Genomic DNA, 19,980 nt, shown 5'->3' with positions numbered 1-19,980 from the left:
TACCCAAGAAGGACTTTGAAAACACGTCCCCTGGGACAGATGTACCTGAGACAGCCACCATGGTAGGGAGTTCTTTGCTGATTGAGTCAGAACTATTCTTTGAGAAAGATCTGTATAGTCCCCGTTCCAATGAGCGAGCATGCATAGCTGCAGAGGTCTCAAATGAAACCAAGCAAAAACGGAACTATGTCCATAGAAACGACCATCAACTATTACCTCCATGCACTGGGCTACTGATGGTCGAGTCGCTGACTGTAGGGACAGGCAAGCGGACAAAATCTTGTTTCTTCTGACCTCCGTCAGAAAAAAATTCATAGCTAGAGAATCTATAATGGTTCCTAAGGTCACTCGTGTAGTTGGAACCAAGGAGTTTTTTCCCCAGATTGATCTTCCAACCGTGGGAACGAAGAAAAGCCAGCAGTCTTTGTATGGGATTCTGCTAACTGAAAGGATGGAGCCTGAACCAAAATGTCGTCTAGATTAGGAGCCACAGCAATTCCCTGAGATCAAATCACTGCCAATAGAGCTCACAGGACCTTTGAGGAAATCCTGGGAGCTGTGGCAAGGCTAAATGGAAGTGCTACAAATTGAAAGTGTTTGTCTAGATAGGCAAACCTCAGATATTTGTGATGATCCCTGTGAGAATGGGAACGTGTAGGTACGCATCCTTCAGGTCTATGGTTGTCATGAATTGACCCTCTTGAATCAGAGTCAGAATGGAACGAATAGTCTCCATCTTGAAGGACGGTACTCTGAGGAACCACAGTTCCACGGTACTTTGGGAACCATGGACAGGTTTGAGTAAAACCTGAGGCCCTGTTCCTGCAATGGGACAGGGACCACCACTCCCAAGAGGGAAAGAGCCTGCACACAGTTCAAGAACGCCTCTTTTTGTCTTGTCTACAGATAATCTTGAGGTGGAACCTTCCTCTGAGAGGAAAGGTCTTGAACTCTAATTTGTATTCTTGAGAGACGATGTCCACTGCCCAAGTGTCTGGGACATCCCGCTCCCAGGCTTGAGCGGAAAGAGAAAGTCTGCCCCCTACTTGATCCGATCCCGGATGGGGGGCCACCCCTTCATGCTAACTTTGACTCAGCTGCGGGTTTCTTGGATTGCTTCTTATTCCAAGCCTGACCAGGTTTCCACGAGGGCTTGAGCTGCTCCTGTTTGGTAGAGGCCTGGGCAGACTTACCTCTGAAGTTACTAAAGGAATGAAAATTATTCTGACGTCCCTTAATCATGTTCTTCTCATCTTGGGGCAGAAAAGAGTCTTTACCGCCCGTGATAGCGGAAATAATTTCTGCTAATGCCGGCCCGAACAAGGTATTTTCCTTGTAAGGTATAGCCAAAAGTTTAGACTTGGAAGAAACATCAGCAGACCAGGATTTAAGTCATAAGCCCGACGGGCCACTATAGCGAAACCAGAAATTTTGGCTCTCAACTTAATGACCTATAAGGAAGTGTCAGTAATAAAAGAATTGGCTAACTTTAGAGCCTTTATATTATCCTGAATCTTCTCCAAGGGAGTTTCCTTTTGGAATGAAGCAGACAAGGCGTCAAACCAGTAAGCTGCCGCACTGGTTACAGTAGCAAAGCATATCGCTGGTTGCCATTGTAACCCTTGATGAGTATACATCTTCTTTAGATATGACTCCAGCTTTTTATCCATGGGATCTTTGAAAGAGCAACTAGCCTCAATAGGAACAGTAGTTCTCTTTTCAAGGTAGAAATCGTCCCTTCCACTTTGAGGACCGACTGCCAGGATTCCTTGATAGAATCTGCGACCGGGATAATTTTCCTAAAAACAGGAGAAGGGGAAAAAGGTTTCCCTGGTCTCTCCCATTCCCGGGTAATAATTTCGGTGGCCCAGTCGGGGACTGGGAACACCTCCTCAGGAGTTGAGACATCAAAATATCTATTTAATTTACTAGACTTTTTAGGATTGACTACAATAGGTGCCTCAGAGTCGTCCAAGGTAGCTAAAACCTCCTTTAATAAGACACTGAGGTGTTCAAGCTTGAACCTGAAGGAAACCACTTCAGCATCAGAAGCAGGATTTACACTATCCACATCTGAGAGTTCTCCCTCAGAGGCTACTGAAGTATCCTCCTCTTATGTATGAGAAGGTGCAACCTGAATAGCCTGAGATGGATCAGATACCCCGCTGTCTGACTCAACAATATTACTTTTACGTTTTCCTTGCAGTATAGGGATAGCCGCTAAAGCCTCAGATACAGCTAAGAAAACCTGGGCCGCAATATCTTTCAACACCATTCTTTCGGGCAAAAGAGAGGAAGCACAGGGCACTGAGTGAGACACTGGAACAAATTGGGACACTTGTGGAGAAGACTGTGGCATTGGTTGAACAGCATCCACTTGAGAGAATACTGGCTCAGAATTAAACAGTCTATCTTTATATAATAAAGTTCTTTCTATACAAGAACTACAAAAAGGCAATGGTGGTTCCACTTGGGCATCTTGGCAAATTTTACATGTATCAACAGAAATAGGCACTGACTCCATATCCTAATTACTTCACCTTCTCCTTGCACTAGAGGCAAAGAGAATGACTGGGGTATGTGGGAAGGGAAGTGATACTTAACAGCTCTGCTGTGCTGCTATTTGCCTCCTCCTGCTGGCCAGGAGTGGTATTTCCAACAGTAATTGGTGATCCCGTAGACTCACCGTGCACAATATTTGTTGGGGAGAATATATAAAGTGTTGATCTCAGGAGAATTTTCAATGGAAAGTTTCTTAAAGTGACATTTAAGTCTGAAAACAGGGATTTTCCATTATAAGAGCTGAAACTGCACACCAAAGACATCACAAGCCTAACTCTGCCACATATGTGTCACTGATTGGCTTCAGCAGAAATGATAAGATAAAGAACTGCAAAACAGTACTTTTGCCAACAAAATTGCAGTGGCTAGCTGTGTCTATTCTAAAGAGAAGCCAGGATTGGCCCATTCAAAATAGGCAAGTGGTGTGTGGAGTTTGGCTATTGATAACAGTTGCAGCAAACAAGGTGTTAATACATTAAAAATGTTGACACCCAGACTGCATAAAATGTTGTAATCTTTAAACTGATATGCTGGACAATACAGAGCTAGCATACTATAATTTATTTACTTATATTTCAATACTATACTTTCAATATTAACAACTTTAGCTGCAAAAAATGTTAATACATTTTATATTGTAAAAAATTCAGTACATCTACATATTACTCCTGGGCTTTGCTGAAATGTATTTATTGTTTAATACCCCTTTAAGTTCCCCCTTATCTATTTCTTCTGATTAGGGCATTTAGTGACAAATATAAAAACAGGTAATAAAGACTGTGCAAACAAGACTTACTGGAAACCATATTAGGATTGCTATACATGTCTTGCTTGCAGTCTCTTTTATTGCAATAGCAGAAGAGATACAACTAGAAATCCTAAATCTTAACACTGCAGCGCCTATTACTTAGAAATTTAAGTTTGTAAAACATTGCTTACCATGCTCTAAGAACTGGAAAACCAACAAGTTCAATTAAAGGAAAAAGGGGGCAAATAAATAATGAACATATATTGCAAAGTTGTTTAACTACACAGACATTTTATATCACAAGTTTTCTGACTACAGTACCCCTTTTATAGGAAAAGGGGTGAAAATAAATAATGAAAATTTATTGCAAAGGTTTTTTTTTACTAGACATAGGGCTCAATGTACTAAGCAGCATATTCTGCCTTTTGAGCCCAAGCAGCGGTCACCTCTGAGTTGGCAGAGAAATCACCCTGAACATGTTTGTTTGGGGTGATTGACAGGCCTGTGTTAATTAAGTTAGTGTGTAATGGTACATCAGGGAAGCAGACGATGCAAAGCTGGGCTGACAGGTTAGGAACCTTGTGCACACCATGCTTAGTATATGGGGCCCAGCATTATTTTTGTATTACAATTTCACTGCCCTTTTAATAACTTTTATTCAGACTGCATATAGGAAGTAAATAGATACTAAAACCATGACATATAAGTTTGCAAAAACGAAACAAAGAGGAGGGTGTTAAAGGGACACTGAACCCAAATTTTTTCTTTCGTGATTCAGATAGAGCATGAAATTTTAAGCAACTTTCTAATTTACTCCTCAAATTTTCTTCATTCTTTTGGTATCTTTATTTGAAATGCAAGAATGTAAGTTTAAATGCCGGCCCATTTTTGGTGAACAACCTGGGTTGTTCTTGCCAATTGGTGGATAAATTCATCCACCAATAAAAAAGTGCTGTCCAGAGTTCTAAACCAAAAAAAAAAAGCTTAGATGCATTCTTTTTCAAATAAAGATAGCAAGAGAATGAAGAAAAAACATAATTTATGTAAGAACTTACCTGATAAATTCATTTCTTTCATATTAGCAAGAGTCCATGAGCTAGTGACGTATGGGATATACATTCCTACCAGGAGGGGCAAAGTTTCCCAAACCTCAAAATGCCTATAAATACACCCCTCACCACACCCACAATTCAGTTTAACGAATAGCCAAGAAGTGGGGTGATAAAAAAGTGCGAAAGCATATAAAATAAGGAATTGGAATAATTGTGCTTTATACAAAATCATAACCACCACAAAAAAAGGGCGGGCCTCATGGACTCTTGCTAATATGAAAGAAATGAATTTATCAGGTAAGTTCTTACATAAATTATGTTTTCTTTCATGTAATTAGCAAGAGTCCATGAGCTAGTGACGTATGGGATAATGATTACCGAAGATGTGGATCTTTCCACACAAGAGTCACTAGAGAGGGAGGGATAAAATAAAGACAGCCAATTCCTGCTGAAAATAATCCACACCCAAAATAAAGTTTAATGAAAAACATAAGCAGAAGATTCAAACTGAAACCGCTGCCTGAAGTACTTTTCTACCAAAAACTGCTTCAGAAGAAGAAAATACATCAAAATGGTAGAATTTAGTAAAAGTATGCAAAGAGGACCAAGTTGCTGCTTTGCAAATCTGATCAACCGAAGCTTCATTCCTAAACGCCCAGGAAGTAGAAACTGACCTAGTAGAATGAGCTGTAATCCTCTGAGGCGGAGTTTTACCCGACTCAACATAGGCAAGATGAATTAAAGATTTCAACCAAGATGCCAAAGAAATGGCAGAAGCTTTCTGGCCTTTTCTAGAACCGGAAAAGATAACAAATAGACTAGAAGTCTTTCGGAAAGATTTAGTAGCTTCAACATAATATTTCAAAGCTCTAACAACATCCAAAGAATGCAACGATTTCTCCTTAGAATTCTTAGGATTAGGACATAATGAAGGAACCACAATTTCTCTACTAATGTTGTTGGAATTCACAACTTTAGGTAAAAATTCAAAAGAAGTTCGCAACACCGCCTTATCCTGATGAAAAATCAGAAAAGGAGACTCACAAGAAAGAGCAGATAATTCAGAAACTCTTCTGGCAGAAGAGATGGCCAAAAGGAACAAAACTTTCCAAGAAAGTAATTTAATGTCCAATGAATGCATAGGTTCAAATGGAGGAGCTTGAAGAGCCCCCAGAACCAAATTCAAACTCCAAGGAGGAGAAATTGACTTAATGACAGGCTTTATACGAACCAAAGCTTGTACAAAACAATGAATATCAGGAAGAATAGCAATCTTTCTGTGAAAAAGAACAGAAAGAGCAGAGATTTGTCCTTTCAAGGAACTTGCGGACAAACCCTTATCTAAACCATCCTGAAGAAACTGTAATATTCTCGGTATTCTAAAAGAATGCCAAGAAAAATGATGAGAAAGACACCAAGAAATATAAGTCTTCCAGACTCTATAATATATCTCTCTAGATACAGATTTACGAGCCTGTAACATAGTATTAATCACAGAGTCAGAGAAACCTCTTTGACCAAGAATCAAGCGTTCAATCTCCATACCTTTAAATTTAAGGATTTCAGATCCTGATGGAAAAAAGGACCTTGAGACAGAAGGTCTGGTCTTAACGGAAGAGTCCACGGTTGGCAAGAGGCCATCCGGACAAGATCCGCATACCAAAACCTGTGAGGCCATGCCGGAGCTACCAGCAGAACAAACGAGCATTCCTTCAGAATCTTGGAGATTACTCTTGGAAGAAGAACTAGAGGCGGAAAGATATAGGCAGGATGATACTTCCAAGGAAGTGATAATGCATCCACTGCCTCCGCCTGAGGATCCCGGGATCTGGAGAGATACCTGGGAAGTTTCTTGTTTAGATGAGACGCCATCAGATCTATTTCTGGAAGTTCCCACATTTGAACAATCTGAAGAAATACCTCTGGGTGAAGAGACCATTCGCCCGGATGCAACGTTTGGCGACTGAGATAATCCGCTTCCCAATTGTCTATACCTGGGATATGAACCGCAGAGATTAGACAGGAGCTGGATTCCGCCCAAACCAAAATTCGAGATACTTCTTTCATAGCCAGAGGACTGCGAGTCCCTCCTTGATGATAGATGTATGCCACAGTTGTGACATTGTCTGTCTGAAAACAAATGAACGATTCTCTCTTCAGAAGAGGCCAAAACTGAAGAGCTCTGAAAATTGCACGGAGTTCCAAAATATTGATCGGTAATCTCACCTCCTGAGATTCCCAAACTCCTTGTGCCGTCAGAGATCCCCACACAGCTCCCCAACCTGTGAGACTTGCATCTGTTGAAATTACAGTCCAGGTCGGAAGCACAAAAGAAGCCCCCTGAATTAAACAATGGTGATCTGTCCACCACGTTAGAGAGTGTCGAACAATCTGTTTTAAAGATATTAATTGAGATATCTTTGTGTAATCCTTGCACCATTGATTCAGCATACAGAGCTGAAGAGGTCGCATGTGAAAACGAGCAAAGGGGATCGCGTCCGATGCAGCAGTCATAAGACCTAGAATTTCCATGCATAAGGCTACCGAAGGGAATGATTGTGACTGAAGGTTTAGACAAGCTGCAATCAATTTTAGACGTCTCTTGTCTGTTAAAGACAGAGTCATGGACACTGAATCCATCTGGAAACCCAGAAAGGTTACCCTTGTCTGAGGAATCAAAGAACTTTTTGGTAAATTGATCCTCCAACCATGATCTTGAAGAAACAACACAAGTCGATTTGTATGAGATTCTGCTAAATGTAAAGACTGAGCAAGTACCAAGATATCGTCCAAATAAGGAAATACCACAATACCCTGTTCTCTGATTACAGACAGAAGGGCACCGAGAACCTTTGAAAAAATTCTTGGAGCTGTAGCTAGGCCAAACGGTAGAGCCACAAACTGGTAATGCTTGTCCAGAAAAGAGAATCTCAGGAACTGATAATGATCTGGATGAATCGGAATATGCAGATATGCATCCTGTAAATCTATTGTGGACATATAATTCCCTTGCTGAACAAAAGGCAAGATAGTCCTTACAGTTACCATCTTGAACGTTGATATCCTTACATAATGATTCAATATTTTTAGATCCAGAACTGGTCTGAAGGAATTCTCCTTCTTTGGTACAATGAAGAGATTTGAATAAAACCCCATCCCCTGTTCCGGAACTGGAACTGGCATAATTACTCCAGCCAACTCTAGATCTGAAACACAATTCAGAAATGCTTGAGCTTTCACTGGATTTACTGGGACACGGGAAAGAAAAAATCTCTTTGCAGGAGGTCTCATCTTGAAACCAATTCTGTACCCTTCTGAAACAATGTTCTGAATCCAAAGATTGTGAACAGAATTGATCCAAATTTCTTTGAAAAAACGCAACCTGCCCCCTACCAGCTGAGCTGGAATGAGGGCCGCACCTTCATGTGGACTTAGAAGCAGGCTTTGCCTTTCTAGCAGGCTTGGATTTATTCCAGACTGGAGATGGTTTCCAAACTGAAACTGCTCCTGAGGATGAAGGATCAGGCTTTTGTTCTTTGTTGAAACGAAAGGAACGAAAACGATTATTAGCCCTGTTTTTACCTTTAGATTTTTTATCCTGTGGTAAAAAAGTTCCTTTCCCACCAGTAACAGTTGAGATAATAGAATCCAACTGAGAACCAAATAATTTGTTACCCTGGAAAGAAATAGAAAGTAGAGTTGATTTAGAAGCCATATCAGCATTCCAAGTCTTAAGCCATAAAGCTCTTCTAGCTAAAATAGCTAGAGACATAAACCTGACATCAACTCTGATATCAAAAATGGCATCACAGATAAAATTATTAGCATGCTGAAGAAGAATAATAATATCATGAGAATCATGATTTGTTACTTGTTGCGCTAAAGTTTCCAACCAAAAAGTTGAAGCTGCAGCAACATCAGCCAATGATATAGCAGGTCTAAGAAGATTACCTGAACACAGATAAGCTTTTCTTAGAAAGGATTCAATTTTCCTATCTAAAGGATCTTTAAACGAAGTACCATCTGACGTAGGAATGGTAGTACGTTTAGCAAGGGTAGAAATAGCCCCATCAACTTTAGGGATTTTGTCCCAAAATTCTAACCTGTCAGACGGTACAGGATATAATTGCTTAAAACGTTTAGAAGGAGTAAATGAATTACCCAATTTATCCCATTCTTTGGAAATTACTGCAGAAATAGCATTAGGAACAGGAAAAACTTCTGGAATAACCACAGGAGATTTAAATACCTTATCTAAACGTTTAGAATTAGTATCAAGAGGACCAGAATCCTCTATTTCTAAAGCAATTAATACTTCTTTAAGTAAAGAACGAATAAATTCCATTTTAAATAAATATGAAGATTTATCAGCATCAATCTCTGAAACAGAATCCTCTGAACCAGAAGAGTCATCAGAATCAGAATGATGATGTTCATTTAAAAATTCATCTGTAGGGAGAGAAGTTTTAAAAGATTTTTTACGTTTACTAGAAGGAGAAATAACAGACATAGCCTTCTTGATGGATTCAGAAACAAAATCTCTTATGTTATCAGGAACATTCTGCACCTTAGATGTTGAAGGAACTGCAACAGACAATGGTACTTTACTAAAGGAAATATTATCTGCATTAACAAGTTTGTCATGACAATTAATACAAACAACAGCCGGAGGAATAGCTACCAAAAGTTTACAGCAGATACACTTAGCTTTGGTAGATCCAGCACTAGACAGCGATTTTCCTGTAGTATCTTCTGACTCAGATGCAACGTGAGACATCTTGCAATATGTAAGAGAAAAAACAACATATAAAGCAAAATTGATCAAATTCCTTAAATGACAGTTTCAGGAATGGGAAAAAATGCCAAAGAACAAGCTTCTAAAAAATGAAAAATGAGACTTAAATAATGTGGAGACAAAAGCGACGCCCATATTTTTTAGCGCCAAATAAGACGCCCACATTATTTGGCGCCTAAATGCTTTTGGCGCCAAAAATGACGCCACATCCGGAACGCCGACATTTTTGGCGCAAAATAAAGTCAAAAAATGACGCGACTTCCGGCGACACGTATGACGCCGGAAACGGAAACAAATTTTTGCACCAAAAAAGTCCGCGCCAAGAATGACGCAATAAGATGAAGCATTTTCAGCCCCCGCGAGCCTAACAGCCCACAGGGAAAAAAGAGTCAAATTTTTGAAGGTAAGAAAAAATGAATAATTCAAATGCATAATCCCAAATATGAAACTGACTGTCTGAAAAATAAGGAAAGTTGAACATTCTGAGTCAAGGCAAATAAATGTTTGAATACATATATTTAGAACTTTATAAACAAAGTGCCCAACCATAGCTTAGAGTGTCACAGAAAATAAGATTTACTTACCCCAGGACACTCATCTACATGTTTGTAGAAAGCCAAACCAGTACTGAAACGAGAATCAGCAGAGGTAATGGTATATATAAGAGTATATCGTCGATCTGAAAAGGGAGGTAAGAGATGAATCTCTACGACCGATAACAGAGAACCTATGAAATAGACCCCGTAGAAGGAGATCACTGCATTCAAATAGGCAATACTCTCCTCACATCCCTCTGACATTCACTGCACGCTGAGAGGAAAACCGGGCTCCAACTTGCTGCGGAGCGCATATCAACGTAGAATCTAGCACAAACTTACTTCACCACCTCCATCGGAGGCAAAGTTTGTAAAACTGAATTGTGGGTGTGGTGAGGGGTGTATTTATAGGCATTTTGAGGTTTGGGAAATTTTGCCCCTCCTGGTAGGAATGTATATCCCATACGTCACTAGCTCATGGACTCTTGCTAATTACATGAAAGAAATTGATAATAGGAGTAAATTAGAAAGTTGCTTAAAATTGCATGCTCTATCTGAATCACGAAAGAAAAAAAAATGTGGGTTCATTGTCCCTTTAACTAGTAGGGGACTTTTAAAATGAGGCCCTGCAAATATAGAGTGGCCTGACCTTTGCAGCAAAAGAAAGTCAAATTGCTGAGGAGAGTCATTCTATACTCAGAAAACATGTAAGCAAAACATTAAAAAATAAAAAGCCATGGGGAGGCTCCCAAAATTATCAATGAATTACTACCTATTAATGGAAAGCTCAACACTATATATCACATGAATATGAGAGAAATGCATTTAAGATTTGCCGTTATGTATTGGAGAAAGGGCAGCACATTATTGAGAGACAGACAATTAGGGAGAAAATTAATTGATGCAGCTAATTATTTGTAAGTTTCTTAATGGATAACATTTTAAAAGGCACTAGCTGTTAATTAAATCAGAAATATAGTCTAATTTACTAATTCATATTATAAAAATATTAAGAAGGCCTGCAAGTTAAAAATTTTTTTGTATATATAGAAACAAGCAAACTGTTTCACATATTAGTTACAAGACTATATTTAAAAACAAATTAAATAAAATGCATGAAATATGTAAAAGCAGGCAGAACATAAAATACAAAGCGACCTGTGTGTATAAAGACAAAGCAATCCGTATTGTGTGTTCTTACCATTTGGAGACAAAGTGACAGCAGGCATTGAGTGCATACTTGGCTCTGCAATATACTTAAAATCCACAGGAATGTCCCTATAAATGGAGAACAGCATGCAATTAAAGGTGTAAAAATACTTTTATACAATGCAATTCAAATTCTTCTCTACTAGCTCCAGCAGGTTATTGCTGTGATCAATCAATGCTGAATTAGATTAAAATTTATTGGTTAGGCTTTTAAAATTATAAATATTCTTCATGTTCCCTTTAAAGATTTGTGAATGAGAATCCTGATGGAACCCACTAAAAACGAAGGCATAGATTACGAGTGGAGCGCAAATTTATTTCACACTCCATTCAGTAATATTAGTGCACGCTAATGTGTGCTGGTATTACAAGTCAGGCGCAATGCGCATTGTCTGGAAACCTTTAGCTCCAGAGAGCACGCTCTCATAGGCTCAAATGAGAGCCTTGTTCTGATCCCGTGAGACCTAGCGCAGCTCAGGTGGTAATTCGGACAGCAAATTAAAAATATATATATGTATTTGAATATAAACATAGATTTGTGTGTTTATATGTGTATACACACATATTAACACAAATATATATGTATATAAGCATATACATATAAAATTTAAAGTAACAACATAATCCCCTAGGGATGCGTAACAGGCAAACCCTGTTACTTTCATAATCTGAATAGACAGATTTAAGTTAAATGGACAGTAAAGTCAGAATTCAACTATAATATAATTCAGATAGAGCATGCAATTTTAAACAACTTTTCAGTTTACATATATTATCTAAGTTGCCTTGTTCTCTAGGTATACTTTGTTGAAAAGCTTACCTAGGTAGGCTCAAGAACCGCAATGCACTACTGGGAGTGAGCTGCTGATTGGCCGCTGCACATATGCCTCTTGTCTTTGGCTCACCCGATATGTCCAGCTAGCTCCCAGTGGTGCATTGCTGCTCCTTCAACAAAAGGATACTAAGAATAAAGTAAATTTGATATTAGAATAAAAAGGAAAGCTAATTACAAACTGTATGTTTTATCTAAATCTAGAAAGAAAAGAAAAAACTTGTTTCATGTACCTTTAAATTTTTTATTTCATGGAAAATATTTTAACACTTATTTGTATTTTATATGCATGACTGATGCTAATTTGTGATGGAGAACGAATCACAGTAAATGTAAAACAGTAAAAACATAAATTATGCTTACCTGAATTTAATTTCCATCTGTGGGAGGAGAGTCCACTGCTTCATTCATTAGTTGTGGGAATTAAGAACCTGTTCACCAGGAGGAGGCAAAGACAACCCAGTCAAAGGCTTAAATACCTCCCCCACTCCCCTTATCCCCCAGTCATTCTGCCAAGGGAACAAGGAACAGTAGGAGAAATATCAGGGTATAAATGGTGCCAGAAGAAAAAATTAAATTTTGGTCCACCCACCGGAGAAACGGGCGGGAGCAGTGGACTCTCCTCCCACAGATGGAAATTAAATTATCAGGTAAGCATAATTTATGTTTTCCATCTTAATGGGAGGAGAGTCCACTGTTACATTCATTACTCAAGCTCTAGAGGACACAGAATAAAAAAAACCGGAGGGTAAAAGGAGGCGGACCCTAAACTGAGGGCTTCCGCTGAATCAAAAACATCAAAATTTGTAAAATTTTGCAAAAGTATGTAAAGAAGACCAAGTCGCTGCCTTACAAATCTGCTCCATAGAAGCCATGTTCTTAAAGGTCCAAAAAGAACAGCCCTAGTTGAATGAGCCGTAATCCTCTGAGGAGGCTTATGTCCTGCTGTCTCATTGGCCAGACGGATAATGCTCCTCAACCAAAAAGACAGTGAAGTGGAAGAGGCCCTCTGCCCCCTGCGCTTCCCCGAAAACACAACAAATAAAAAGACGAAGTCTGTCTGAATTCCTTCGTGGCCTGAAGATAAAACTTCAAGGCCCGAACCACATCCAAATTATGAAGCAAGCTTTCCTTTGACGAAGAAGGGTTAGGACATAAGGAAGGAACTACTATTTCCTGATTGATGTTACGATTCAACACAACCTTGGGAAGAAAACCCAATCCAGTGCTAAGAACAGCCTTATCAGCGTGAAAAACCAGATAAGGAGGCTCACATTGCAAGGCCGCTAACTTGGAGACCGAAGCAATAGCCAGAAGGAATAGGACTTTCCAGGAAAGAAATTTAATGTCAAGCGCATGCATAGGCTCAAACGGAGGAGCAGAATTTCTAAAGACAGGGCTGACCCTAGACAGAGCCTGAACAAAGGACTGACTATCAGGAAGCTCTTATGATAGATGCGCCGAGTGACCGGCTTCCTGGCCTGAATGAGAGTATCAATCACTCTCTCCGAAAATCCTCTCTTGGCTAAGACTAGGCGTTCAATCTCCATGCAGTCAGCCTCAGAGAATCGAGATTTTGGTGTAGAAATGGACCCTGAACCAGCAGATCTCTGTAACAGGGTAACCTCTATGGAGGAGATGAGGACATCCCCACCAGATCCGCAAACCACATCCTCCGCGGCCACAACGGAGCAATCAGAATAGCCGAAGCTTGCTCCTGCTTGATGCAGGCCACTACACAAGGTAGAAGTGGCAATGGTGGAAAAATGTAAAGTGGGTTGAACTCCCAGGGCACCGCTAAGGCATCTATCAGCTCTGCATGGGGATCCCTGGACCTCGGAATAGAAAAGTGGGAGGAGGTAACAAGATCGCTGAGGAAGCTATTACAAACTAATGGAGATACAATTATTTGTGAGAAGCTCTGTGCTATATTAAAAAACTAAAATATGATAAGAACAAAAATGTGCTAGAACAATATTATATTTTTGGATTTCTCACTATATGTGGAAGAAGATATAAAGATATTATATGGATGAAAAAAGGAAAAAACATAATTTATGCTTACCTGATAAATTCCTTTCTTCTGTTGTGTGATCAGTCCACGGGTCATCATTACTTCTGGGATATAACTCCTCCCCAACAGGAAATGCAAGAGGATTCACCCAGCAGAGCTGCATATAGCTCCTCCCCTCTACGTCAGTCCCAGTCATTCGACCAAGAATCAACGAGAAAGGAGTAACCAAGGGTGAAGTGGTGACTGGAGTATAATTTAAAAGATATTTACCTGCCTTAAAACAGGGCGGGCCGTGGACTGATCACACAACAGAAGAAAGGAATTTATCAGGTAAGCATAAATTATGTTTTCTTCTGTTATGTGTGATCAGTCCACGGGTCATCATTACTTCTGGGATACCAATACCAAAGCAAAAGTACACGGATGACGGGAGGGACAGGCAGGCTCATTATACAGAAGGAACCACTGCCTGAAGAACCTTTCTCCCAAAAATAGCCTCCGAAGAAGCAAAAGTGTCAAATTTGTAAAATTTGGAAAAAGTATGAAGCGAAGACCAAGTTGCAGCCTTGCAAATCTGTTCAACAGAGGCCTCATTCTTAAAGGCCCAAGTGGAAGCCACAGCTCTAGTGGAGTGAGCTGTAATTCTTTCAGGAGGCTGCTGTCCAGCAGTCTCATAGGCTAAACGTATTATGCTACGAAGCCAAAAAGAGAGAGAGGTAGCAGAAGCTTTTTGACCTCTCCTCTGTCCAGAATAAACGACAAACAGGGAAGAAGTTTGGCGAAAATCTTTAGTTGCCTGCAAGTAGAACTTGAGGGCACGAACTACATCCAGATTGTGTAGAAGACGTTCCTTCTTTGAAGAAGGATTTGGACACAAGGATGGAACAACAATCTCTTGATTGATATTCCTGTTAGTGACTACCTTAGGTAAGAACCCAGGTTTAGTACGCAGAACTACCTTGTCTGAGTGAAAAATCAGATAAGGAGAATCACAATGTAAGGCTGATAACTCAGAGACTCTTCGAGCCGAGGAAATAGCCATTAAAAACAGAACTTTCCAAGATAACAATTTTATATCAATGGAATGAAGGGGTTCAAACGGAACACCCTGTAAAACGTTAAGAACTAAGTTTAAACTCCATGGCGGAGCAACAGCTTTAAACACAGGCTTGATCCTAGCTAAAGCCTGACAAAAGGCCTGGACGTCTGGATTTTCTGACAGACGCCTGTGTAACAAGATGGACAGAGCTGAAATCTGTCCCTTTAATGAACTAGCTGATAGACCCTTTTCTAAACCTTCTTGTAGAAAGGACAATATCCTAGCGATCCTAACCTTACTCCAAGAGTAACCTTTGGATTCGCACCAGTATAGGTATTTACGCCATATTTTATGGTAAATCCTTCTGGTAACAGGCTTCCTAGCCTGTATCAGGGTATCAATAACCGACTCAGAAAAACCACGTTTTGATAAAATCAAGCGTTCAATTTCCAAGCAGTCAGCTTCAGAGAAGTTAGATTTTGATGTTTGAATGGACCCTGTATCAGAAGGTCCTGTCTTAGAGGTAGAGACCAAGGCGGACAGGATGACATGTCCACTAGATCTGCATACCAAGTCCTGCGTGGCCATGCAGGCGCTATTAGAATCACTGATGCTCTCTCCTGTTTGATTTTGGCAATCAATCGAGGAAGCAGCGGGAAGGGTGGGAACACATAAGCCATCCCGAAGTTCCAAGGTGCTGTCAAAGCATCTATCAGAACCGCTCCCGGATCCCTGGATCTGGACCCGTAGAGAGGAAGTTTGGCGTTCTGGCGAGACGCCATGAGATCTATCTCTGGTTTGCCCCAACGTCGAAGTATTTGGGCAAAGACCTCCGGATGAAGTTCCCACTCCCCCGGATGAAAAGTCTGGCGACTCAAGAAATCCGCCTCCCAGTTCTCCACTCCCGGGATGTGGATTGCTGATAGGTGGCAAGAGTGAGACTCTGCCCAGCGAATTATCTTTGATACTTCCATCATTGCTAGGGAGCTTCTTGTCCCTCCCTGATGGTTGATGTAAGCTACAGTCGTGATGTTGTCCGACTGAAACCTGATGAACCCCCGAGTTGTTAATTGGGGCCAAGCCAGAAAGGCATTGAGAACTGCTCTCAATTCCAGGATGTTTATTGGAAGGAGACTCTCCTCCTGATTCCATAGTCCCTGAGCCTTCAGAGAATTCCAGACAGCGCCCCAACCTAGTAGGCTGGCGTCTGTTGTTACAATTGTCCAGTCTGGCCTGCTGAATGGCATCCCCCTGGACAGGTGTGGCCGATAAAGCCACCATAGAAGAGAATTTCTGGTCTCTTGATTCAGATTCAGAGTAGGGGACAAATCTGAGTAATCCCCATTCCACTGACTTAGCATGCACAATTGCAGCGGTCTGAGGTGTAGGCGTGCAAAAGGTACTATGTCCATTGCCGCTACCATTAAGCCGATCACCTCCATGCATTGAGCTACTGACGGGTGTTGAATGGAATGAAGGACACGGCATGCATTTTGAAGCTTTGTTAACCTGTCTTCTGTCAGGTAAATCTTCATTTCTACAGAATCTGTAAGAGTCCCCAAGAATGGAACTCTTGTGAGAGGAAAAAGAGAACTCTTCTTTTCGTTCACTTTCCATCCATGCGACCTTAGAAATGCCAGAACTAACTCTGTATGAGACTTGGCAGTTTGAAAGCTTGAAGCTTGTATTAGAATGTCGTCTAGGTACGGAGCTACCGAAATCCCTCGCGGTCTTAGTACCGCCAGAAGGGCACCCAGAACCTTTGTGAAGATTCTTGGAGCCGTAGCCAATCCGAATGGAAGAGCTACAAACTGGTAGTGCCTGTCTAAGAAGGCAAACCTTAGATACCGGTGATGATCTTTGTGAATCGGTATGTGAAGGTAAGCATCTTTTAAATCCACTGTGGTCATGTACTGGCCCTTTTGGATCATGGGTAAGATTGTCCGAATAGTTTCCATTTTGAACGATGGAACTCTTAGGAATTTGTTTAGAATCTTTAAATCTAAGATTGGCCTGAAAGTTCCCTCTTTTTTGGGAACCACAAACAGGTTTGAGTAGAACCCTTGTCCTTGTTCCGACCGCGGAACCGGATGGATCACTCCCATTAATAACAGATCTTGTACACAGCGTAGAAACGCTTCTTTCTTTATCTGGTTTGTTGACAACCTTGACAGATGAAATCTCCCTCTTGGGGGAGATAATTTGAAGTCTAGAAGGTATCCCTGAGATATGATCTCTAGCGCCCAGGGATCCTGAACATCTCTTGCCCAGGCCTGGGCGAAGAGAGAAAGTCTGCCCCCCACTAGATCCGGTCCCGGATCGGGGGCTCTCGGTTCATGCTGTCTTTGGGGCAGCAGCAGGTTTCCTGGCCTGCTTGCTCTTGTTCCAGGACTGGTTAGGCTTCCAGCCTTGCCTGTAACGAGCAACAGCTCCCTCCTGTTTTGGTGCAGTGGAGGTTGATGCTGCTCCTGTTTTGAAATTCCGAAAGGAACGAAAATTAGACTGTCTAGCCTTAGCTTTGGCTTTGTCTTGAGGTAGGGCGTGGCCCTTACCTCCTGTAATGTCAGCGATAATTTCTTTCAAACCGGGCCCAAATAAAGACTGCCCCTTGAAAGGTATATTAAGTAATTTGGACTTAGAAGTAACATCAGCTGACCAGGATTTTAGCCACAGCGCCCTACGTGCCTGTATAGCGAATCCTGAGTTCTTAGCCGTAAGTTTGGTTAAATGTACTACGGCCTCCGAAATGAATGAATTAGCTAGTTTAAGGACTCTAAGCCTGTCCGTAATGTCGTCTAGCGTATATGAACTAAGGTTCTCTTCCAGAGACTCAATCCAAAATGCTGCCGCAGCCGTAATCGGCGCGATACATGCAAGGGGTTGCAATATAAAACCTTGTTGAACAAACATTTTCTTAAGGTAACCCTCTAATTTTTTATCCATTGGATCTGAAAAGGCACAGCTATCCTCCACCGGGATAGTGGTACGCTTAGCTAAAGTAGAAACTGCTCCCTCCACCTTAGGGACCGTTTGCCATAAGTCCCGAGTGGTGGCGTCTATTGGAAACATCTTTCTAAATATTGGAGGGGGTGAGAACGGCACACCGGGTCTATCCCACTCCTTAGTAACAATTTCAGTTAGTCTCTTAGGTATAGGAAAAACGTCAGTACTCGCCGGTACCGCAAAGTATTTATCCAACCTGCACAGTTTCTCTGGTATTGCAACGGTGTTACAATCATTGAGAGCTGCTAAGACCTCCCCTAGTAATACACGGAGGTTCTCCAATTTAAATTTAAAATTTGAAATATCTGAATCCAATCTGTTTGGATCAGAACCGTCACCCACAGAATGAAGCTCTCCGTCCTCATGCTCTGCAAGCTGTGACGCAGTATCAGACATGGCCCTAGTATTGTCAGCGCACTCTGTTCTCACCCCAGAGTGATCACGCTTGCCTCTTAGTTCTGGTAATTTAGACAAAACTTCAGTCATAACAGTAGCCATATCTTGTAATGTTATCTGTAATGGCCGCCCAGATGTACTAGGCGCCATAATATCACGCACCTCCCGGGCGGGAGATGCAGGTACTGCCGCGTGAGGCGAGTTAGTCGGCATAACTCTCCCCTCGCTGTTTGGTGAAATTTGTTCACATTGTACAGATTGACTTTTATTTAAAGTAGCATCAATACAGTTAGTACATAAATTTCTATTGGGCTCCACCTTGGCATTGGAACAAATGACACAGATATCTTCCTCTGAGTCAGACATGTTTAACACACTAGCAATAAACTTGCAACTTGGTTATAATCTTTTTTAGCAAAAACGTACTGTGCCTCAAAGAGGTACTAAACGATTAAATGACAGTTGAAATAATGAACTGAAAAACAGTTATAGCATCAAACTTTAAAACAACACAACTTTTAGCAAAGGTTTGTTCCCATTAGTAAAATAACAATAATTAAATTTGACATAAAAATTACAGAGCAACGTTTTTATTCACAGTCAATATAAAATTCTCACAGCTCTGCTGAGAGAATCTACCTCCCTCCAAAGAAGTTTGAAGACCCCTGAGATCTGTCAGAGATGAACCGGATCATGCAGGAAATATAAAAGTAACTGACTTGAATTTTTTGATGCGTAGCAAAGAGCGCCAAAAACGGCCCTCCCCCTCACACACAGCAGTGAAGAGAAACGAAACTGTCACAATTAAAACCAAACAACTGCCAAGTGGAAAATAATGCCCAAATATTTATTCACTCAGTACCTCAGAAATGTAAACGATTCTACATTCCAGCAAAAACGTTTAACATGATAAATACTTATTAAAAGGATTAGTGACTTTTAACAGAGTAGTTCCGGTGAAATACCATCCCCAGAATACTGAAGTGTATACATACATGTCATTATAACGGTATGGCAGGATTTTCTCATCAATTCCATTCAGAAAATAAAAACTGCAACATACCTCAATGCAGATTCATCTGCCCGCTGTCCCCTGATCTGAAGCTTTTACCTCCCTCAGATGGCCGAGAACAGCAATATGATCTTAACTACTCCGGTTAAAATCATAGTAAAAAACTCTGGTAGATTCTTCCTCAAACTCTGCCAGAGAAGTAATAACACGCTCCGGTGCTATTGTAAAATAACAAACTTTTGATTGAAGTCATAAAAACTAAGTATAATCACCATAGTCCTCTCACACATCCTATCTAGTCGTTGGGTGCAAGAGAATGACTGGGACTGACGTAGAGGGGAGGAGCTATATGCAGCTCTGCTGGGTGAATCCTCTTGCATTTCCTGTTGGGGAGGAGTTATATCCCAGAAGTAATGATGACCCGTGGACTGATCACACATAACAGAAGAAACAGTGTAACGTGAAAAAAACTATTTATATAAATAAATGGATCTAGTAATAAATAGATCTAACAAAAATTGCACTGTGTAAATAGAACTATACACATCCAATTTTGGATAATGTAAAAGAGTGGTAGGTGGGATCTATCAATGCCAATATGAGACAAAGGAGTGTAGTCAAATATTTGTAAGAAAAATAAAATACAATTTATTTTGGCAACATAAAACTATGAAAATAAATCACATATAAATGAAAAACAATTTTTTTTAAAACAATATAAATGTAGGTTGGCCAAGCAAATAAAGTTGAATGAGGCTAAAATACGATAAAAAACATTTCTT

At 40.6% G+C, this 19,980-nt stretch overlaps 1 protein-coding gene across 1 annotated transcript in view; it reads right to left on the bottom strand.

Annotated features, from left to right (window-relative positions):
* CDC40 (cell division cycle 40) overlaps positions 1–19,980 on the bottom strand; it is a 183,825-nt gene that overhangs the window by 9,506 nt on the left and 154,339 nt on the right. The window contains exon 13 of the mRNA XM_053710851.1: positions 10,895–10,971. Within this exon, the coding sequence (XP_053566826.1) occupies positions 10,895–10,971 (77 nt within the window). The remainder of the gene's footprint in view (positions 1–10,894; positions 10,972–19,980) is intronic.

This window comes from Bombina bombina, chromosome 4, assembly GCF_027579735.1.
Source record: "Bombina bombina isolate aBomBom1 chromosome 4, aBomBom1.pri, whole genome shotgun sequence".
Taxonomy (NCBI): Eukaryota; Metazoa; Chordata; class Amphibia; order Anura; family Bombinatoridae; genus Bombina; species Bombina bombina.
Note: the sequence above shows the minus strand (reverse complement) of the source record. Positions and strands in the feature narration are given on the sequence as shown.